The 16,941-nt window shown below is 40.3% G+C and overlaps 1 protein-coding gene across 4 annotated transcripts; it reads left to right on the top strand.

Annotated features, from left to right (window-relative positions):
- The first annotated feature begins 1,292 nt into the window (after positions 1–1,292).
- On the top strand, positions 1,293–15,821 carry ephx4 (epoxide hydrolase 4). 4 transcript variants are annotated; one of them, XM_005451153.4, is made up of 9 exons: positions 1,293–1,565; positions 2,167–2,294; positions 5,124–5,157; positions 5,694–5,779; positions 7,838–7,995; positions 10,884–11,012; positions 11,345–11,448; positions 12,577–12,725; positions 14,905–15,821. In XM_005451153.4, the coding sequence occupies exons 2-9, from the start codon at positions 2,254–2,256 to the stop codon at positions 15,143–15,145; spliced, it is 942 nt and encodes a 313-aa protein (XP_005451210.1). In that variant the 5' UTR covers positions 1,293–1,565; positions 2,167–2,253; the 3' UTR covers positions 15,146–15,821. The 4 variants fall into 4 exon arrangements, with proteins under 4 accessions (XP_005451210.1, XP_005451209.1, XP_025759093.1 ...); XM_005451152.4 differs by having other exon boundaries at positions 1,293–1,586; XM_025903308.1 differs by lacking the exon at positions 1,293–1,565 and adding an exon at positions 1,606–2,012.
- The last annotated feature ends 1,120 nt before the right edge of the window (positions 15,822–16,941 follow it).

Below are 16,941 nucleotides of genomic sequence, written 5' to 3'. Positions count from 1 at the left end.
CTCCACACATGCTATCTTCTACACTAATTATTTATTAAACGATGAAATATGAAGGAGCAACAGAACGTGAACTTGACGAGTGTGTGTGTCAAGTTCACGTTATTTATGCTGTCACTGATAAAGCTACACAAGAAATGATTAAACTTGAATATTGTGCTTGATATTTAACCAAGCACAGAATATATACTTTTTAATGTTTTCATGAATACAGAAACATATCTAAGAATTGTTTCCATTCTTTGTTAAAATCAACCACATGCTCTTTGGAGTCACTACATTCATAACTGCATTGGTAACAGTGCAGTCATGAACATTGATAATCCATTAATTAGTGACGAGTTTTTAATAAATAATTGGATTTAATTATAGATGAGGTTATTCTCTTAAGTGCATTAAAATTAGAACCTAAATGTCTGAATGTTTTAGTAAATTTCTTCAGTATAAAAGTGATGTAGCTGTAAATATGTTGTAGTTTTCCCATAAGTAAAATAGAGGGGTAAATGTAAAAAAAATAATAAATGAATAAAAAGGGGATTAATATGTGCTTAAGGCATATATAAACATATCTATTCAGTATAGGTTTACTATTGCATTATGTATTTTTTTCTGTCAAGAGCTTGGATTTAAAGAAGAAACATCATGTAGGGTAGATTTAAAACAGGAACAAAACTCTGTTAATGAAATGCTGGTGCCATCCTTGCTTTTTAAGTAAGGTGTTCAGTTAAAATGTTTCTCTCACAGCATCTCTGGGTCGGATTTACAATGTAGCATCCAAACCAACAAAATGTTTAACATTTAGTAGACAAGTCAAAATGTGGGAGACTAGATATATAGCTAAGTAACAGACCTCCTGTTGGCTAAATAACTAAAGCTGAGTTTAAAGGCAGAGGGGAACATTGACGATCACAGAAGCTGTGGTCGGGGTGAGATGGCAAATTGAATTAACATTTGTTAAGTTTAAATTTATTGAGTTAAACATATAAATAAAACTTAACTGTAGTTTGTTCCCCTTAAGTGCAAATAGTGTTAGGATAATTCTTTTTACAATTTATGTTTTTAAAATATAAATCCTCTTTAATTTTACTAGTGTGATTTACACATTCACCTAGGATCCGGTTTGATCCAAGAGGGGAATCGAATCCTTTGGAGGGTTTCCTCAGAAGGGGCGTAAGGTGTAATAAATCTACCAAATCAAAAATGAGGAGCTATCCGCTGTAGCGACCCCTTGTGAATAAGGGAGCTAGGGAAAGGATTTCTTCATTTTGCCATGGTTGGGCCTCCATATGTTGGCGTGAGCGTACAAAGGTCCTTATCGATTCCACATATCCTGCCACGTGAGGGGTTAAGCTAATCCACAGTCGGTTAATTGGCCTCTGATGTGTGTTATCCGGTCTCCGCTTCGGTTTTCTAACGGAATAATTGACCTGCTCGTGTCCGTGTGTGATTTAGTAGACTTGACAGCCACACACCTGTGACACCGCATCTCATTAACATATCAATGCGCAGTCGCAGCCTACCTGCTAATTAAACCGGGAAACCGCCACTTATTGTTCATGAAGCGCTTGGTGAGATAATTTAAAATAACGGTAATTATTTCACTGATGATGAGCTGAAGTCACGCAGGCCTTTTTTTTTTTTTTTTATCGCAGCTTTGTTGCCATAACAGCGTGAAGCCGTGGTGCTTTGCAGTGATTTTTTCCTCCGGGGGTTTTTGCTGCCTAACAGCGCCTCTTAGCTGTTCAATGTAAATCAACGTAAAGCTCCGCATCGAGACGCTTATTGCTCGATTTCGTACTTGCCTTGTATAGTCAACAACACGGTCTCCTGCCAAACAGCCACGGCTGTCACACGCACGCGTGAAATCTGACGTGATGCTCTTGCCACCGTCCCATTCAGCCGCTTGTTGGGATCCTCCCTTCAGACAGTCGTGCGTATGCGCTGGTAAAGAAACAACGGCATTGTCAGAGCGGTGTTTAAACAGAAACGACCAGTTAACAGAAATCAATCAATAGGTAACGTGATCCGGGCTGATTTCCTGCGGCAATGTAAAGATGGCGAGAGTGCTCCACAACTTGCTGATGTTTTTAATCAGTCTTGCGCTGAAAATCAGAGTTTTGGGGTATTGGTCATTGATATACGGTTATTGTGCTCTTTGCGCCATCGTAGCCCTGCTGAAACTTTGGTGGAACATCGTTTTAAGGCCGACAACAACCTTCCAATGGGTGATTCGTGAAACTCCCCCGGCTTGTCTGAATGACACGTCCTTGGGAACCCACTGTTATGTTAGGATCAAGGTAAGAGACACGCACGCACTTGGACATGAAAGGTGTCTGTAAGGGTAACAGCCTTTGTGTGTGTATGTGTGTGTGTACGCATGCCAGGGTGTTCACGTGTAAAAAAGCACCAAAAAAACCCGCCTCAACACCTTTCCGACGTGTCGCGTCGTGAAAATCCAAACGGGGCCCGATGTTTTAGCACAATCACGAAGCGTCTGTTTGTTTTTGCGAAGCGTTTTTATTTATTTATTTATTATGTTTTTGGTGGAGTCGAGGCTTGCTGGCGCGGAGCTCAGGTGGTGCTGAAAGAACAGCTCCTCCGCCTCACGTCTCTGCATGCAGCGTGCTGCCAGCCTCTAACTACCAACCTACAGTATGTGTTCAGGATTATGTAATTAAAATACCAAAGCATGTCCCGATGTGAGGGGTGGAAGAATTATTCACATCCTTGACTTCGGACTGACTACCAACACAAGATGTACTTAAAGCATGACAAGTACAGCAGCATGTACCTATCATTCTTATATTATGGGATTGTCATTAGTAATGCATTAATATAAGAAGGAATTCTGATTGACTTCATGATCTGTTGGAGAGTAGCAATGTGTTTAAAATTAAATTGCAGTTTTTCTAAATGCACAATCTTAATTCAGGCTTGACTTCTACCAGATAGATGCACTGCAGTCAAAAAAAATTCCACAAAAGTAGCAGAGAATGACAGATACCTTAAACAAGTATTAGAATACATGTACACTGTTTTAGCGCAAGAACACTCATCTGTGCCTGTTAAAGCATGCGCTTCTTTAAACCAAAGTTTTCCATGAGCAAATGAGTCTGATCTGCAGTGAACACAGTGCATGAAGGGTTTGGTTGAAAACGGTGCAGGGGAAATAATTACAGTGAACAGAATAAATCTGCTGTCGTGTAACCATACAAGAAAGAAAAAAGTACTGCAAGTATATGTCCATGGAATCAAATTACTTTACAGAACCATAAAATTGCAAATAAAATTTTATCAAATATTAAAATGAATTGAGGTGAGCAACTAAATATCCATCCATAACTCCATTCATCCATTCCATCCATTGTTTCCACTTATCCAATTCAGGGTTGTGCCGGAGCCTATCCCAGCTGTCATTGGGCAGGAGGTAGGGTACACCCAGGACGTGTCACTAATCTGTCACAGGGCTGATACAGAGAGACAGACAACCTTTCACACTCACATTCACACCAATAGCCGATTAGAATCACCAGTTAACCTAAAATCCATGACTTTGGACCGTGGGAAGAAGTTAGAGTACCTAGAGGGAACTTGCAGGCATGGGGAAAATATGCAAACTCTACACAGAAACCCTCTGCTGTCCGGAGGATTTACTGTGATGTGACAGTGCTAACCACTGTCCCACCATGTCACAGTGAGAGGCTAAAAATAGTAAGTAAAATTCAAAATGAAGAGGGGAAAACCTGCAATTCTGCTCTGTCTGTCCAGCTCACTGACAACACCAACAGAAAAATTAATATTTATAACTATCCTGCTCACACAAAGAGAACTTGTGCACTTACTCAAACCCATTGGAAAGATCAGCACAAATCCTGCTGACCATCCAAAACGCACACCACTCAGAAATCTATCCCAATATTTGCTAAATCTGCAGAGACTGTGGTTTTCTGATATATTCAGAGAAAGAGCCTCAGATCCCCCAAAGCACTTAATCCCCACTAAATAAAAACAGAGAAGCTTTTCTATCTGACACCTAATAACACCTCAAGGTGGGGATTGGGAGATTTGTCTTTCTCTTCAAATAGCCCAATAATATTGCCTTCTTTGTTTTTGATTTGTTTTATAATAGACTCTAGTCCAAGCAATCGCATTTTGAAGTGAGATACCACCCATTTCATTTCAACATGTAACATAAAATTCATCAACAGAATTATAAAGCTATATGTATTAGAACAAAATAATGCAAGTACCTGTCTGATACTCTGTTTTCTTAATATAATGTATGCAGTGTATTCATTACTGCGGATGTTATTTTGCATCACCTGCAATTTGATCCTAAGTGTAGCCGCAAAGCCTCTAAACCAAGCAGAGCAAGCACAATAAAAGTGACCCTGAAGTTTCTTGTTACAATGTTTCGTTTTGCTAAATAGGAATTTAATCTGCCCTCTCCCACTGCCTAAAAACAGAAACACTTTTGGCTTCTTATTATCTCACAGGAAGAATCAATTCCTTTATCAGCCGACTTTGACTCTAGAAGATGCCCAGCTTAAATCCCTCTTAGCGACACGTCTGTACAAGCAGGATTTTGGTGATATCACAACTAAGGAAGCTCAGTCCTGCACGTAGCTTACACAAGTGTTGTGCAGGAACCTGAAGCTTCAGGTGGGTTAAGGACTTTACAGTAAAGTAGGGGACTTTTTGTGTCAGCCCGCTAATGCGCAGCTTTCCTCTTTGTTTCTGTTTAATGCTGAAATCTATTCCAGCTGCTGTAGGGTGAGAGGAAGGTTACGCCCAGAACAGGTCACCAGTTAATTGCAAAGCCGTATTTCCCTGTTTTTCATTCACCTGGTTGCCTGGTGTAGAGATGCTTCAATAATCTCAAGCCTATAATGTGCATTTAAAGTATTTGTTGTTCTTTCTCAGAACCCCAAACAGTGATATATGAGAAAGAAAAGCAAAAAAAAAAAAAAAATCCCCACATTTCTGAGGCACAGCTTTGATATGTTTGTTAAAAAGATTTAAAAAAAAAAAATCAAACCCTGTTAAATCTAATGAACTTCAAACTATTTAAACACAAGCATTTATATTAACTTGTTCTTCTTTTCTACTCTCACTTTCTCCATCAGGAACTCACTCTTTCTGCCATCAGATGGAAATATTGTAGGTGTCTTCTGCATAATTTTATTTATCTTTCATGAGCCTTTAGTTTGACATATTGGGGACACTGCTTGTCTTGTCTTAAAACTTCCAAAATGAAACATTTGCATATTAAAACACTTTAGATTCTTTAGGAAGATTACATGTGGATGTAAGAAATGTGGGCAGGTGTTGTCATAATATTCTTTTGTGTTAAAGTTACACATGTGCATTTAAATGTCTACAAACATTTCCTGAAGGAGTCTTAAAGTTTGTTAGAGCACTTAGTATTCTGCAGAAACACATTCACAAGAGTGTTTCAGGTCCAGTAAGCAGAATATTACAAGCTTGTGATACACTGATTCTTATTTAATGGCTCAAAAGAAAACGAGCTATTCCTGTCTTGTTTCCCCGTAGTAATTTTCCCTGCAGCTCCCCTCAGTAACAGTCACTTAGGAGCGCTGGCTTGTTCCGTTGTGTTCACTAAATGGCTTTGGATAAAAGTGACGGCTGAAGTGTTCATGTGCAAATGTGTCTTTGTGTGTCTTGTTTCTGTGCAGGAGTCTGGCCTCAGGTTCCACTATGTCGCTGCTGGTGAGAGAGGAAAGCCCCTCATGTTGTTTCTGCACGGCTTCCCTGAGTTCTGGTAGGTCAGAGGGAAATCAGGGTCAGAGTAACAGTAAAAGCTTCTCTAAACCAGACTGTAAGATGTTGTGTTGTGCAGTTGTATTTGGTATTTGCTGCATTGGTCATCTCCTTAAAATTTCCACTATGAGGATTCCTCCCTTGCTCAGCAGCAGTGTTAAATCTCTGCGATCTGGCTGTGGGCCTGCAAAAACAAATCCAAGCCAGCAGAGAGGAGTCCTCATTCACAGACATGATTTGCCATCAGGGGAAAGGGGTCCAAAGCATTCAAGCTCTCTTCCTCCTGATATGAAATGAAAAATGATGTTGAGTGTTGCGCCTGGATCAGGGCCAAAGAGCTTGTCAAGAACTGTAAGCCCGTCCATATCTCTAGCATGCTATCTAAGCTGCGGACAGGACAGGGATTAATTAACGGTAGACGGGAGTTCTTTCTGCTTCACTTGACATATCCTCCTTCAGAGGAACGATGAACTGTACTGAGGTGCTTGGAAAGAGTACTTTTTAAAATGTGCTAATTCCCTTTCAGAAATAAGAAAGATGAGACTTTGTGTTCAGGAGGGGGATGGAGGGCTGCAAGGGGCTTATTTTGCTTCAGCCCTCTTCTATATTCAAAGATCTAAGGGTTCAGAGCCGGGATCTTATCCTGACTCATCAGACTCACAGGCAGGGCTCTGCATTTTGCTTTTCCCCCGTTACTCGGCTGAGGAGGAAGAGGACAAGGAGGAGGGGGGCTGACAAGATCTTCAATTAGGAAGTCATCCCAGTCCACATCAGTGGGCGGATTAGAATCTAAAACAGCTTCTATTATCCAGAGGTGACCTTCACTCAGCTGGAAAGAAAGCTGAGTGCTAGTTTCTAAAAGAGAGTTTGCAAAGTTGGTTTGTAAGAATCGTAATCATGGGGAAAGGCCTGTGAACACACTTGCGTAATGTGCTGTTTGGACTCAGAGACTCCAGATGTTTAGCAGAAAGAGTCTGTGTCATAGACTCTGGGACTGGAGGTAAAAAGACAAATAAGAGGCTTTCAATTTTGCTAACTTATCTTTCCTTGCATCTTCTCACTTTCTGTGGCCTGGAAATTATATTCCTTCAACTAAAAGTTCCTTAATTGCTCCTGAATGAGAAAGAAAGCTTGTGGAGGAGCTAGGAGTCAGGAAGCACAGGTGTGTCCTAAGCAAAAGTCATTCATCAAGAGGCGTGATGGATAAATGCCATATGTCACCATAGAAAACATTACTTTGTGTTTCTCATGCTAATCCTGAGAAGAGATGCAAGTTCAGAAAACAAGGGAAGTTGCTAGCATTGTGAAAAACACACATATTTACCCTGAAGAGAAAAAATAATTTATTACGCAAATCATCCATACGTCCATCCATTTATTGCTACTTATTCAGGTCTCTGTCAGACAGCGGTTTAAGCAGAGATACTCAGATCTCGCTCTTCTTGGCCACCTCTTTCAGGGGGACACCAAAGCATTCTTAAGCCAGCCAAGAGATATAATCTCTCTGCCCTGGGGTTTTCTCCTAGTGGGACATGCCTAAAACATCTCTAGGAATTAAGGAGGCATGCTAGTCAGGTGCCCGAAGCACCTCAACTGCCTTGTTTTGAAGTGTTATGTTGCTGTCTAACTACATTAGGAGAAATGGAAGAACCCCTTAAAGAGGAGAATGGGCTTTAAATCCACCGTAGTAGAAACTGAATGAATGTTGGAGCAAAATTAAGATTGTAGAAGGGGTTCATAAAGTGTTTTGGGCATAAATTACTTTCTTGCTCCTTAGGTGTGCAAATGACACATTATCTTCACGCTTTTAAAGACATTAAACACTGTCCCCGTTAAAAGTTTTCTTTGAAGGTTTGAAGTCTAAATTTTAGATCAGTTTTGAAAGCTTTTGATAATTTGTTACATAACTGTGGTTTTGTTTTTACCTACTTATGTATTATATGTAATATAAATGCCAATAAACTTAAACTTAAATTAAAAAATCCCTATTTCCATGAGAAACAGGCATTAACGGGCATTGTCTTGTCAATAATTTTTGTCAAATGTGTGTGTGCCTCAGGTTTTCCTGGCGTTACCAGCTGCGTGAGTTTAAGAGTGAATTTCGTGTGGTGGCCATCGACATGAGGGGCTACGGGGAGTCCGACCTGCCGCTCTCCACTGAGAGTTACCGCTTCGAATACCTGGTCACGGATGTCAAAGATATTGTGGAGTACTTAGGTGAGGAAACACGGGAGAACTGCATGCCTGTAATCTCAGAATCAGGCCGAGGAGCGGACAGTGTTTTGACAGCTACTTGGGTCAAAAATAAACTTGTTTATCAATGTTACGCCGTGGACAGCCTTCAGGCCTGCAGCACGGCATGACAAACTTCCTGTGACTCATTCTAAGTGAACATGGGACACTGCAGATACAGAGCCCAAAGCCTGCTGACTGTGTGCTAACACTGGCAGGGAGCTAGCCTGAGGTGGTGTGCACATACCAGCTAATGATTATCTGGCCAGAATGACAGTTTTTGCTCTTTAACTGGCCAACGTATCTCAGTGTTTTTCCTGTCATTTTAGCACGGCTTACACGCTCTATCGGGTAATCTGTCTCAGCCCTGAAATGTCGCTGAAGATTGCGTTCAGTGGACATGAGCTCTTTCATTCTCCTTCACACCTGTCACCTCACATCTAAATGTGTTAACACGGCTGTTTCAGTGTCAATTACAAGGAAGCCGAAAAGGTCATGTCTTGATTTTCCTGCATAGTCTTTGAGGAGCTTTCTTCCTTCTTTTAAATAATACAGAAAGTTTCTGTTTTATTACAGCAACATTTTACTGTAGGAGTTCTGTAGATCTGGAAACACAGACACACGGCTAAAATGAACCAAAACGTGGGCATGAAACCTGAGCGCTCAGTTGGTTGCACTCCTCCATGGCAGCCAAACACAAATGGAAGATACACGAAAGGCAGAGGAACTGTTAGCAGCATTTTCATTTCAAACGCAGTTGAACTTAAAATATAGGGCTTCAAATAATCTCTCTAAACCTCTCTGATTATCTGACGCTCTTGTTCGTGTCCATTTAAGTTTCCTTGTAGCACTGTCGAAATTTCCAGGACTCAGCAAGTACCTAATAATCAAAGATGAATCAGTTAAATGTGACAGAACAAGGCGTAAACATTGTTAAACATTGATGTAATTCTGCCTTTTAAACTTTTCTGGGGTAAACAAATGAGGTGTGATCATAAAATTTTGCAACCCAAACCATAAAAATTAAAAAACCATGCCTTGGCTGTTTCCTCGGCAGTGATACAACTTTACCAGCCCTACTTTCATTTTCAGATCACTTTCCTTTTTTAACACCTGGAGTTGGTGAACTTTGTGATCACATCATGTGTTACATTTACATTTTCACTACTTCAAGGTAATTCATAGGAAATATCTGGCTCTTCAGTTTAGTGTTCTGCTACTCTTATCAGATAGTTTCAAACTTTCTTTTATCCTTCAGGTAGTGACTGGATAATTAAGGATTGGATAAGCAGTCAGGAAAATGGAAGGATTAAACAAAGCTTTCTGCAGCTGCCTGTTGCAGCTAGAAATTGAATCAATGAGAGGTGAAACTCAACCACAACAGTCAAGCTGTGGCCTGTAACATCGAAACATTAAGCTGAGAGGTTGTGCATCCTTGAAATGCTGGAAGGAACTGCAGTCAGTCTATAATGCTCTGTGCATTGCACAAATTAAATTGAACCATTGATTTTTTTATGTTGTAGCTTTTTAAAAAGCCACAAGTGTTCTAACATTTTTAGTTTGTCCATCCCAGAGGCAACATAATGGTTTATAATATTTTCAAGCAACATTTTTGAATACTTTCCTTATGAAACATTTGCATTCATGTGTTGAAAAGTGCTTTCTAAAAAGGTTTATGGACGATGTTTTGCAGCTTGTTACATTGTTCTGGCTGTCCCGGTCAATTACCTAACAGGTTTTTGGGAGCTAAGCACTCAGTCATGCACATTGCTGTGCAAATCACTTAATGGTCATTTCAGTGGAAGAAGGAAAGCACTGATTGTTTGATAACTGCTCTTCTCTAATCTGTGATCAACTCTCAGAGCCAATGAGATCCACCCAGCTGCCTGCATTCACAGAACAGATGTTATGCTAGTTACCACGTTGGTAGCAGATTTCAGTGTTTTCAGTAAACTACTAACAGCCCAAAAGGCGGACAGCAGAAAGAGCCATGGTGCTCTGTTATTTTCCAGATGTAGTTCCCAGTCTAAGATTACAGACTCTTCCTCTGTAGCATCAGCAACATCAGTGATGGGATGAGGTCTGCTGGGGTGATTCATATTAGTAGGTGTAAATGGTGCGACCTCAGGTAAGGGGATTCGTTTGTAGCAACTGCAACAGTAATGTGATCAAACTGAAGCCTTGACTTTGGTCAGCATTTGGCTGAATGTCATGAAATCCATCCTTTGATGAGTGTAAATGTCTTTGAGAAAGTCAACAGTGATTTTCAGGCAGTGGCTTTTTTTTCTGTTTGGTTTTTTTTACACAACGGACTGTATCAGTGTAACAAAGTGGCTGGACCCTGTGGCATCACCCACTGTGTTGATTTGGGGCTTTTTATCCTTTTTTTTTAACCGTAAGGGACAATTTACAAACCAAAGGGCCAGTTGCATGAATCGTATTTACCATTATGCAACTATAGCACAAGCATAGCAGACAGCTATGAAATTACACTGATGTAATTTCGCTGGGTGAATTTTTGGTTTATATATTTTTTTTATTTTTCTGATTTGAATGAAGACATCTGACAAAATGACCACTGCATTTGCCAACAAGTGTTCTGTAGCTCAAAACGCACTCTGGTACTAAATATATTATGACTTGGACATAGTAAAATAAGCTGCAGACACATTCAGGTCAATCCAACAAGTACCCCACTGACATCCTGAAATATGTAAGAAAGCAGTCGGCATACAGCGTCAACCAAAGCCATTAAATTCTCCCTGCTGCTGCTCACTTTGTTGGCTTCACTTTTGAGGCACAGAGATTGTTGCTTAGTTTTAACGTTAGAATTGACTTCCAGGTTCTTTCATTCATGTTTCATTTCTTCCAAGGTTACAACAGATGTTGCCTCGTTGGCCATGACTGGGGTGGGACCATAGCGTGGCTGTTTGCGATTCACTACCCCGAGATGGTGACAAAACTCATTGTTCTCAACTGTCCACATCCGTCTGTGTTCACAGGTATGATTTCAGGATGGTGTGCTGGAAAATCAGTATTCTCTACTCTAATTAGAGAAGCTCTGGTTTGACTCTTGGGTTATTACTGTAATTATTAATGATAATTAGGAACTGTTATTACTTCAGTTGCATGTTTGCATCCATCTGGCAAATCCTCCTCTGCATTAAGAGCAAGTTGATGAGACACTAATTAGAGGAGGCTAATATGAAGCTGGAACAGCTGGTTTAAATGGTGCAGACAGAAAGGCACTGAGTTATCATGTCCACAAGAAACCTGCCCTTTAATTATGTCGAGAAACTAAATGTCCCCTGTCTTCTCCTCTCCTCTCCTCCAGATTATGCCCTGCGTCACCCGAGCCAGCTGCTGAAATCCAGTCATTACTTTTTCTTCCAGCTGCCCCGCTTCCCGGAGCTCATGCTCTCCATCAATGATTTCAAGGTGGTCTGTTGTGTGTGGACTTTCAAGGTCAAGGTCGTGTGTATGCGTGTGTGGTTGTGCATGTGCAGTAGTGTACCTCACACATTACGAACAGTATCTATTTTTGGTGTTTACATCAGGTCAAACTGCAGGAAATGTGTGGATTTTAGATTATTACAAAATAATCTCCGGATTTTTTAAATATTGTTAGTAATTAATCATTTAATTTCTTATTTTCTCAATTTTATTATCTTCTTCTTCACATTGTTCAAAAGTAATTGTACTTAATATTATCTTGTCTTCATGTTAGAAGATTTACAAATACACACAGTATGTATTTTATCTTTCAGTGATCAGATTCTAGTTGTTCTGTCGGCATTTCTGGTGCTTGATTATTCCCAGAGTTTGATGTGAGGTCGCCATTGTTCTCATGTCTGTTCATTAAATATTAAGCAACAGCTGGGAGCTTAGCTTAGCTTAGTTAGCATGTAGACTGAGAATAAAGACTAACCTGACTCTGTTCATTAACAGCTAATTAACACATAGCACATAGAGCAGTGCCTCGGGTTATTTTTTGTAGCTACAATTTACAGACTACTAAACACCTCATACGCAGTTAATCAATTGTTGTGAAAGCAAAGACACAGAGAAAATGCTGATGTGTTGAAACGAGGACAGCTTGCCGTGTTTGTTTGTTTGTTTAATGTTAATCCAGACCTTCAGCATAATAGGCTGCTGGCTGTGACTTTGTATCAGGTGTTTTACTGAATAAATGTATCTTCCTAAAATGTTACTGTAAAACTAAAAACTAGCTTCTATTTAAATTCCTTGCTTTATAATTATTTAAGCATTTCTAAGACACTGGTGTTATATCACCTAGTATAATCAGTATGTCAGAGTTTTGCTAATTAAATGAAAGAATGCTGCCATATGCTTGCACTGGTGCACAGCATGCAGTGTCGTCGAGCCAGCAGAGAGTCAGAGAGCCAGAGCTGTCACTGAAGGTCATCAGAGCTGATTTCACCACAGAAGTACCTTTTCTGACTCACGTTAAAGCGACACGGACGTCCTTCAGTAAACGCTGTCTAGATCAGAACGTACCGGCCATGCAAACCTCACTCAGTGTTTGCTGCTGTGTCTCTGCTGCAGGCTCTGAAGGCTTTGTTCACCAGCCGCAGCACAGGGATCGGCAGGAAAGGCCGATGGCTCACCGCAGAGGATCTGGAAGCCTACCTGTATGCGCTCTCACAACCGGGAGCTCTAACAGGAGCCCTCAACTACTACAGGAATGTCTTCAGGTGGGGAATTCACTCAGCCAACGATGGATTATGTGAAAGGATTTTTAAAATCTCTATATAACAGTGATATGTCATATGTGTTAAGCAAACTTTAAAATAGGAATACTGAAGATCAGCAGTATGCACAGTTCAGTTCTAAACATTCAGAGAAAGCGCTCCACAATGAGCTGCAAGGACAGGCCCAGTGTTTTGGTACCACAGTCTCAGCTGTGACTGCCACGGTCATATCAGCTGCAAAATAAATTAGCAGTAAACTGCCAGACACAAAATAGCAGAAAATAGCTGTTGTATGGTTCATTTAAATGCTCTCAATCCCAAATTTTACACCCTCAAAAAGTAGAAACACTTTCAAATACATAGGCAATAAGACCAAGATCTAAGTAACCGTAGAGGTGTCACGATACACTGTTGTTGACAATAACAGTGACATTTAAAAATGTGTGCATGATAACAGTACAGCTCCTGAGCCTCAGCTTATCTAGAGAAGGGCCTGAGTCACAGTAGATCTCAGGATGTGTCCCACATGTTAGCATGACACTTGAAAATTTACCTGCTGTTTTCTTCAGTGAGTTCTCAGAAAACAGATCAAGCAACCAATTTATTAATGCTTGTTTCTGTTCCTCGGTGCTGCAGACATTGAGGTGCCAGATTTAGTCTTTTGATTGTGATGCTTGGAGCAGGTGTAAAATTTATTTGATTGTGGTTTTTAACAGAGCTTCAGTGTGTTTTGCAGCCCTAAAAAACTTCATGTTTATATCTCCTTGATCAAAAATGCTAAAAAAAAAAAGAAACTAATTAAAAAGTCCAAATTCAAGAGTCTGTAACTGAAATATTCATAGTATGAGGCTAAAATTTCATTAAATATATACTAAAGTAATAGCAATATTTTTTCTGTATTTCTCTATATTATTATGAACATATTTTTTGGTCATGATAATAATGAATTAACAAAAAATTAAAATATGAATATGAACATCCCTAGTCCATGTTTTTCATATATATCACTGCACCTCATTAGTAAATCAGTTTCCTAGTTTCTGTTGTGTCAGTTTCATAAACTTTATGTTCTACGCTCCAAATATAAACAAGGTTTTTGTTGTGTAGTTTGCATTTAGTAGCACCATCTACTGTCAGAACTCTGGGGGAACAGAAAACTGAGCCTCTACTTCTGTCAGTGCTACAATACCGTCTCATATCCACATTCACATCTTTCCTACATGTTTACTGGCAAACAATGGTCCGCATAAACGAGATCAAAGAAAATCTCAGTGCATGCAATTTTGACATGTGACCTATACATGCATGGCTGAGCGTGCCATCTGCTCCCTTCTCAAGCAATGAGTTATCTCAGAGTAGCTTTTGTATGCTTACGTAAAAGAAATCTCAGTGACCCATGCCCACTTAATCTGTCTGTTAGTGGATAGCGTACCTAAATGTAGAGGGGACAAAAATAGGTGAATGCACAGTCAACATTCAGCCATCCTTTTAAATGTATATCTGCTTTCTGGTCTGAGACAGGATGGAGGCTGGAGGACATCTCAGCAGAAGCGAGCCGTACTGCATGTGATGTTTAACAACTATGATACTACAGAACAGGATGTTAGATTAGACCCAGGTGCTGCGGGTCCATCGGAAATCTGGTATAAAACTTTTCATGCTCAGCTGAGTGAGAAAAGCTGGAAAATGATGAAAATAGGAATCTGCACTGTGGGTTAGAGTTACTAAACCGGGCAAAGTAGTCTGGAGCGCAATCCCTAAATAACGCTCATGGGTGTGGTTAGTTTGATTTACCTAAGTTATGCTGTTTCCTTAAAAACAAGTGCAGACATTCCATTTCAATATCAAACACAAAAAAATAAGACATGATGCTGGTTTGGTGTTAAATCCCTCCATTCTCTTCCACTTATCCTTATCATGGTTGTGAGGAGCCGGGAGCCAATCCTAGCTACATTAAATATAGTTTAATGTTGCTGGGATAAATATAGTTTTATGAAGTTTTTGTGCAGTCTGAGAGAGAAGTACTCTGTCAGGATAATAAGGTACCCTGAGGTCGTGTGAGATACGATGAGGCCTGATTGTTCTGGACTTTGTATGTAAGGAGAAGGATTTTAAAGTGAAGAGAATATGGGACGAATGTGATCAACTGAAGGCGTTTCATGTCGCTCCTTTCTTTCCGTAGCTCCCTCCCTCTGAGCCATAACCACGTCAGGTCGCCGGTGCTGCTGCTGTGGGGAGAGCGGGATGCCTTCTTGGAACAGGAAATGGCCGAGGCATGCCGCCTCTACATCAGGAATCATTTCCGTCTTAACATCATTTCCGGGGCCAGTCACTGGCTCCAGCAGGACCAGCCCGATATCGTAAACACCCTCATATGGACCTTCCTCAAGGAGGGCGAGGGACGTAAAAGCTACAGGAACTAAATCCACAGCGAGGCCTCCTCCAGCACCTCTCCTCTCCCCACTCACTCCCTGGAAGCCTGGAATGTGCCTGTGACACCAAGCGACATAGTGATAATGCAATCATTCTTTAAATCTTTCACATGTTTCAGATATTTTTTAAAGAAGTCAGCCGTAAAGGAAGAAATCAAAGCACACTTCACCAGAGAGGACACTGAACAGTACGCGTGACACATATTCAAGATGTTTTTTGCACACAACATCCGCCTTAAAGTTTGTCGGTTTCAGCATTACAAATGTGTGGCAGAATCTCCTTTGTGACTTGTATTGTGTGGTGCCTTTTTAACTTTCGAGCTGTCGCAGTGTAACGATGTCCTGCGAGACTGGGGATGTGGCGTCGCCTGCTATACTTGTGTGTTTCAACGGGTCGCTCCACTCCACTTTGGGCACAGTCCTTTGGGAGGCGTAACCCTCCCACTCCCTTTATCAGGTAGTGTTGCTGAAAGGAGCTTTTTTTTTTCAATCTTTTCCTCAAAGATTAATGCTCAAATGTAGAGAATGTTATCTTCCTGTATAGAAATGTCAGTGATGGTTGACTATTGTACTATTTTGTATCTCTTCCTACACACTGCATTTTGAAATTCACTGAGCCAGGTCTACACCATTTGATTTTATAAATAAACTAAGTGTCAAACTGTCAGACTTCACTGCTTTTTAAAAAAAGATAATAATGGATTTGAAGTTAAAAGTAGAAAAACTCCAGATGCCCCTCTGTGTGTCTGTTACTGTCTCAGATTAAAAAACCCCACCAGAAATAGCAATGGATGCTCTGTTAAATATAGCACAGAGCTGAGTGACACTGCATATTTATACCTCCACTGTCTGCAAACAAAAATGTTCATGTGGAAATAAGGTGAGATGTGTTCATCAGACAGATATTTGCAACCCCGATTCCCAAAAAAAGTTGGGACGCTGTGTAAATAAAAGCAGAATGCAATGATCTGCAAATCTCGTAAACCCATATTTTGTTCACAATATAACACAGAAAACATGTTGTGTAAACTGAGACAGTTTACTGTTCCATGACAAGGATTGGCTCATTTTGAATTTGATGACGGAAACACTTCATTAAAAGGTTGAGAGAGAGACAACAAAAGTCAGCGAGCGTAACCAGTACTAAAAAGACAACTGAAGGAACAAACTGTAACATTAGGTTAAGTCGCAGCAGGCCAGTCACATGACTGGGTATAAAATGAGCATCTTAGAGGGGAAGAGTTTCTCAGAAGTGCTTGGGTAGAGGTTGACTAACCTGCAAAAAACTCCACAAAAAATTGTGGAACATTTTCAGAATAATGTTCCTCAGCATAAACTTATAAAGACTGAATATCTCATCACTGACAGTACATAAAGTTGTCATAAGATTCAAAGTATCTGGAGTAGTCTCTGTGCACAAGGGACAAGCATTAGCATTAGACGCCCATGATCTTTGAGCTCTCAGGTAGCACTGCTTTAAAATCATGATTCTGTCATGGAACTCACTGCATGGGCTCAGGAACACTTCCAGAAATCACTGTCTGTGAGTACAGTTTACTGTGCCGTCCACAAATACAGGTTAAAACAGTTTTTTCTAGTCAGACGATTCTAAATTTGAAATTTTTGTTGGAAAACATCAAGGTGCCATCGGTCCTGTAAGGTATATACAAGTTTGAAAACAACATAGGCTCCCATTCAGAGAATGTCTTTTCAGCAAAGTCCATGTATATTTCAGTAAGATGATGATAAACTGGATACTTTGTAGTAGAAGAGTCGGGTGCTGAACT

The sequence above is a fragment of the Oreochromis niloticus genome, linkage group LG23, assembly GCF_001858045.2.
Source record: "Oreochromis niloticus isolate F11D_XX linkage group LG23, O_niloticus_UMD_NMBU, whole genome shotgun sequence".
Lineage (NCBI taxonomy): Eukaryota > Metazoa > Chordata > Actinopteri > Cichliformes > Cichlidae > Oreochromis > Oreochromis niloticus.
Note: the sequence above shows the minus strand (reverse complement) of the source record. Positions and strands in the feature narration are given on the sequence as shown.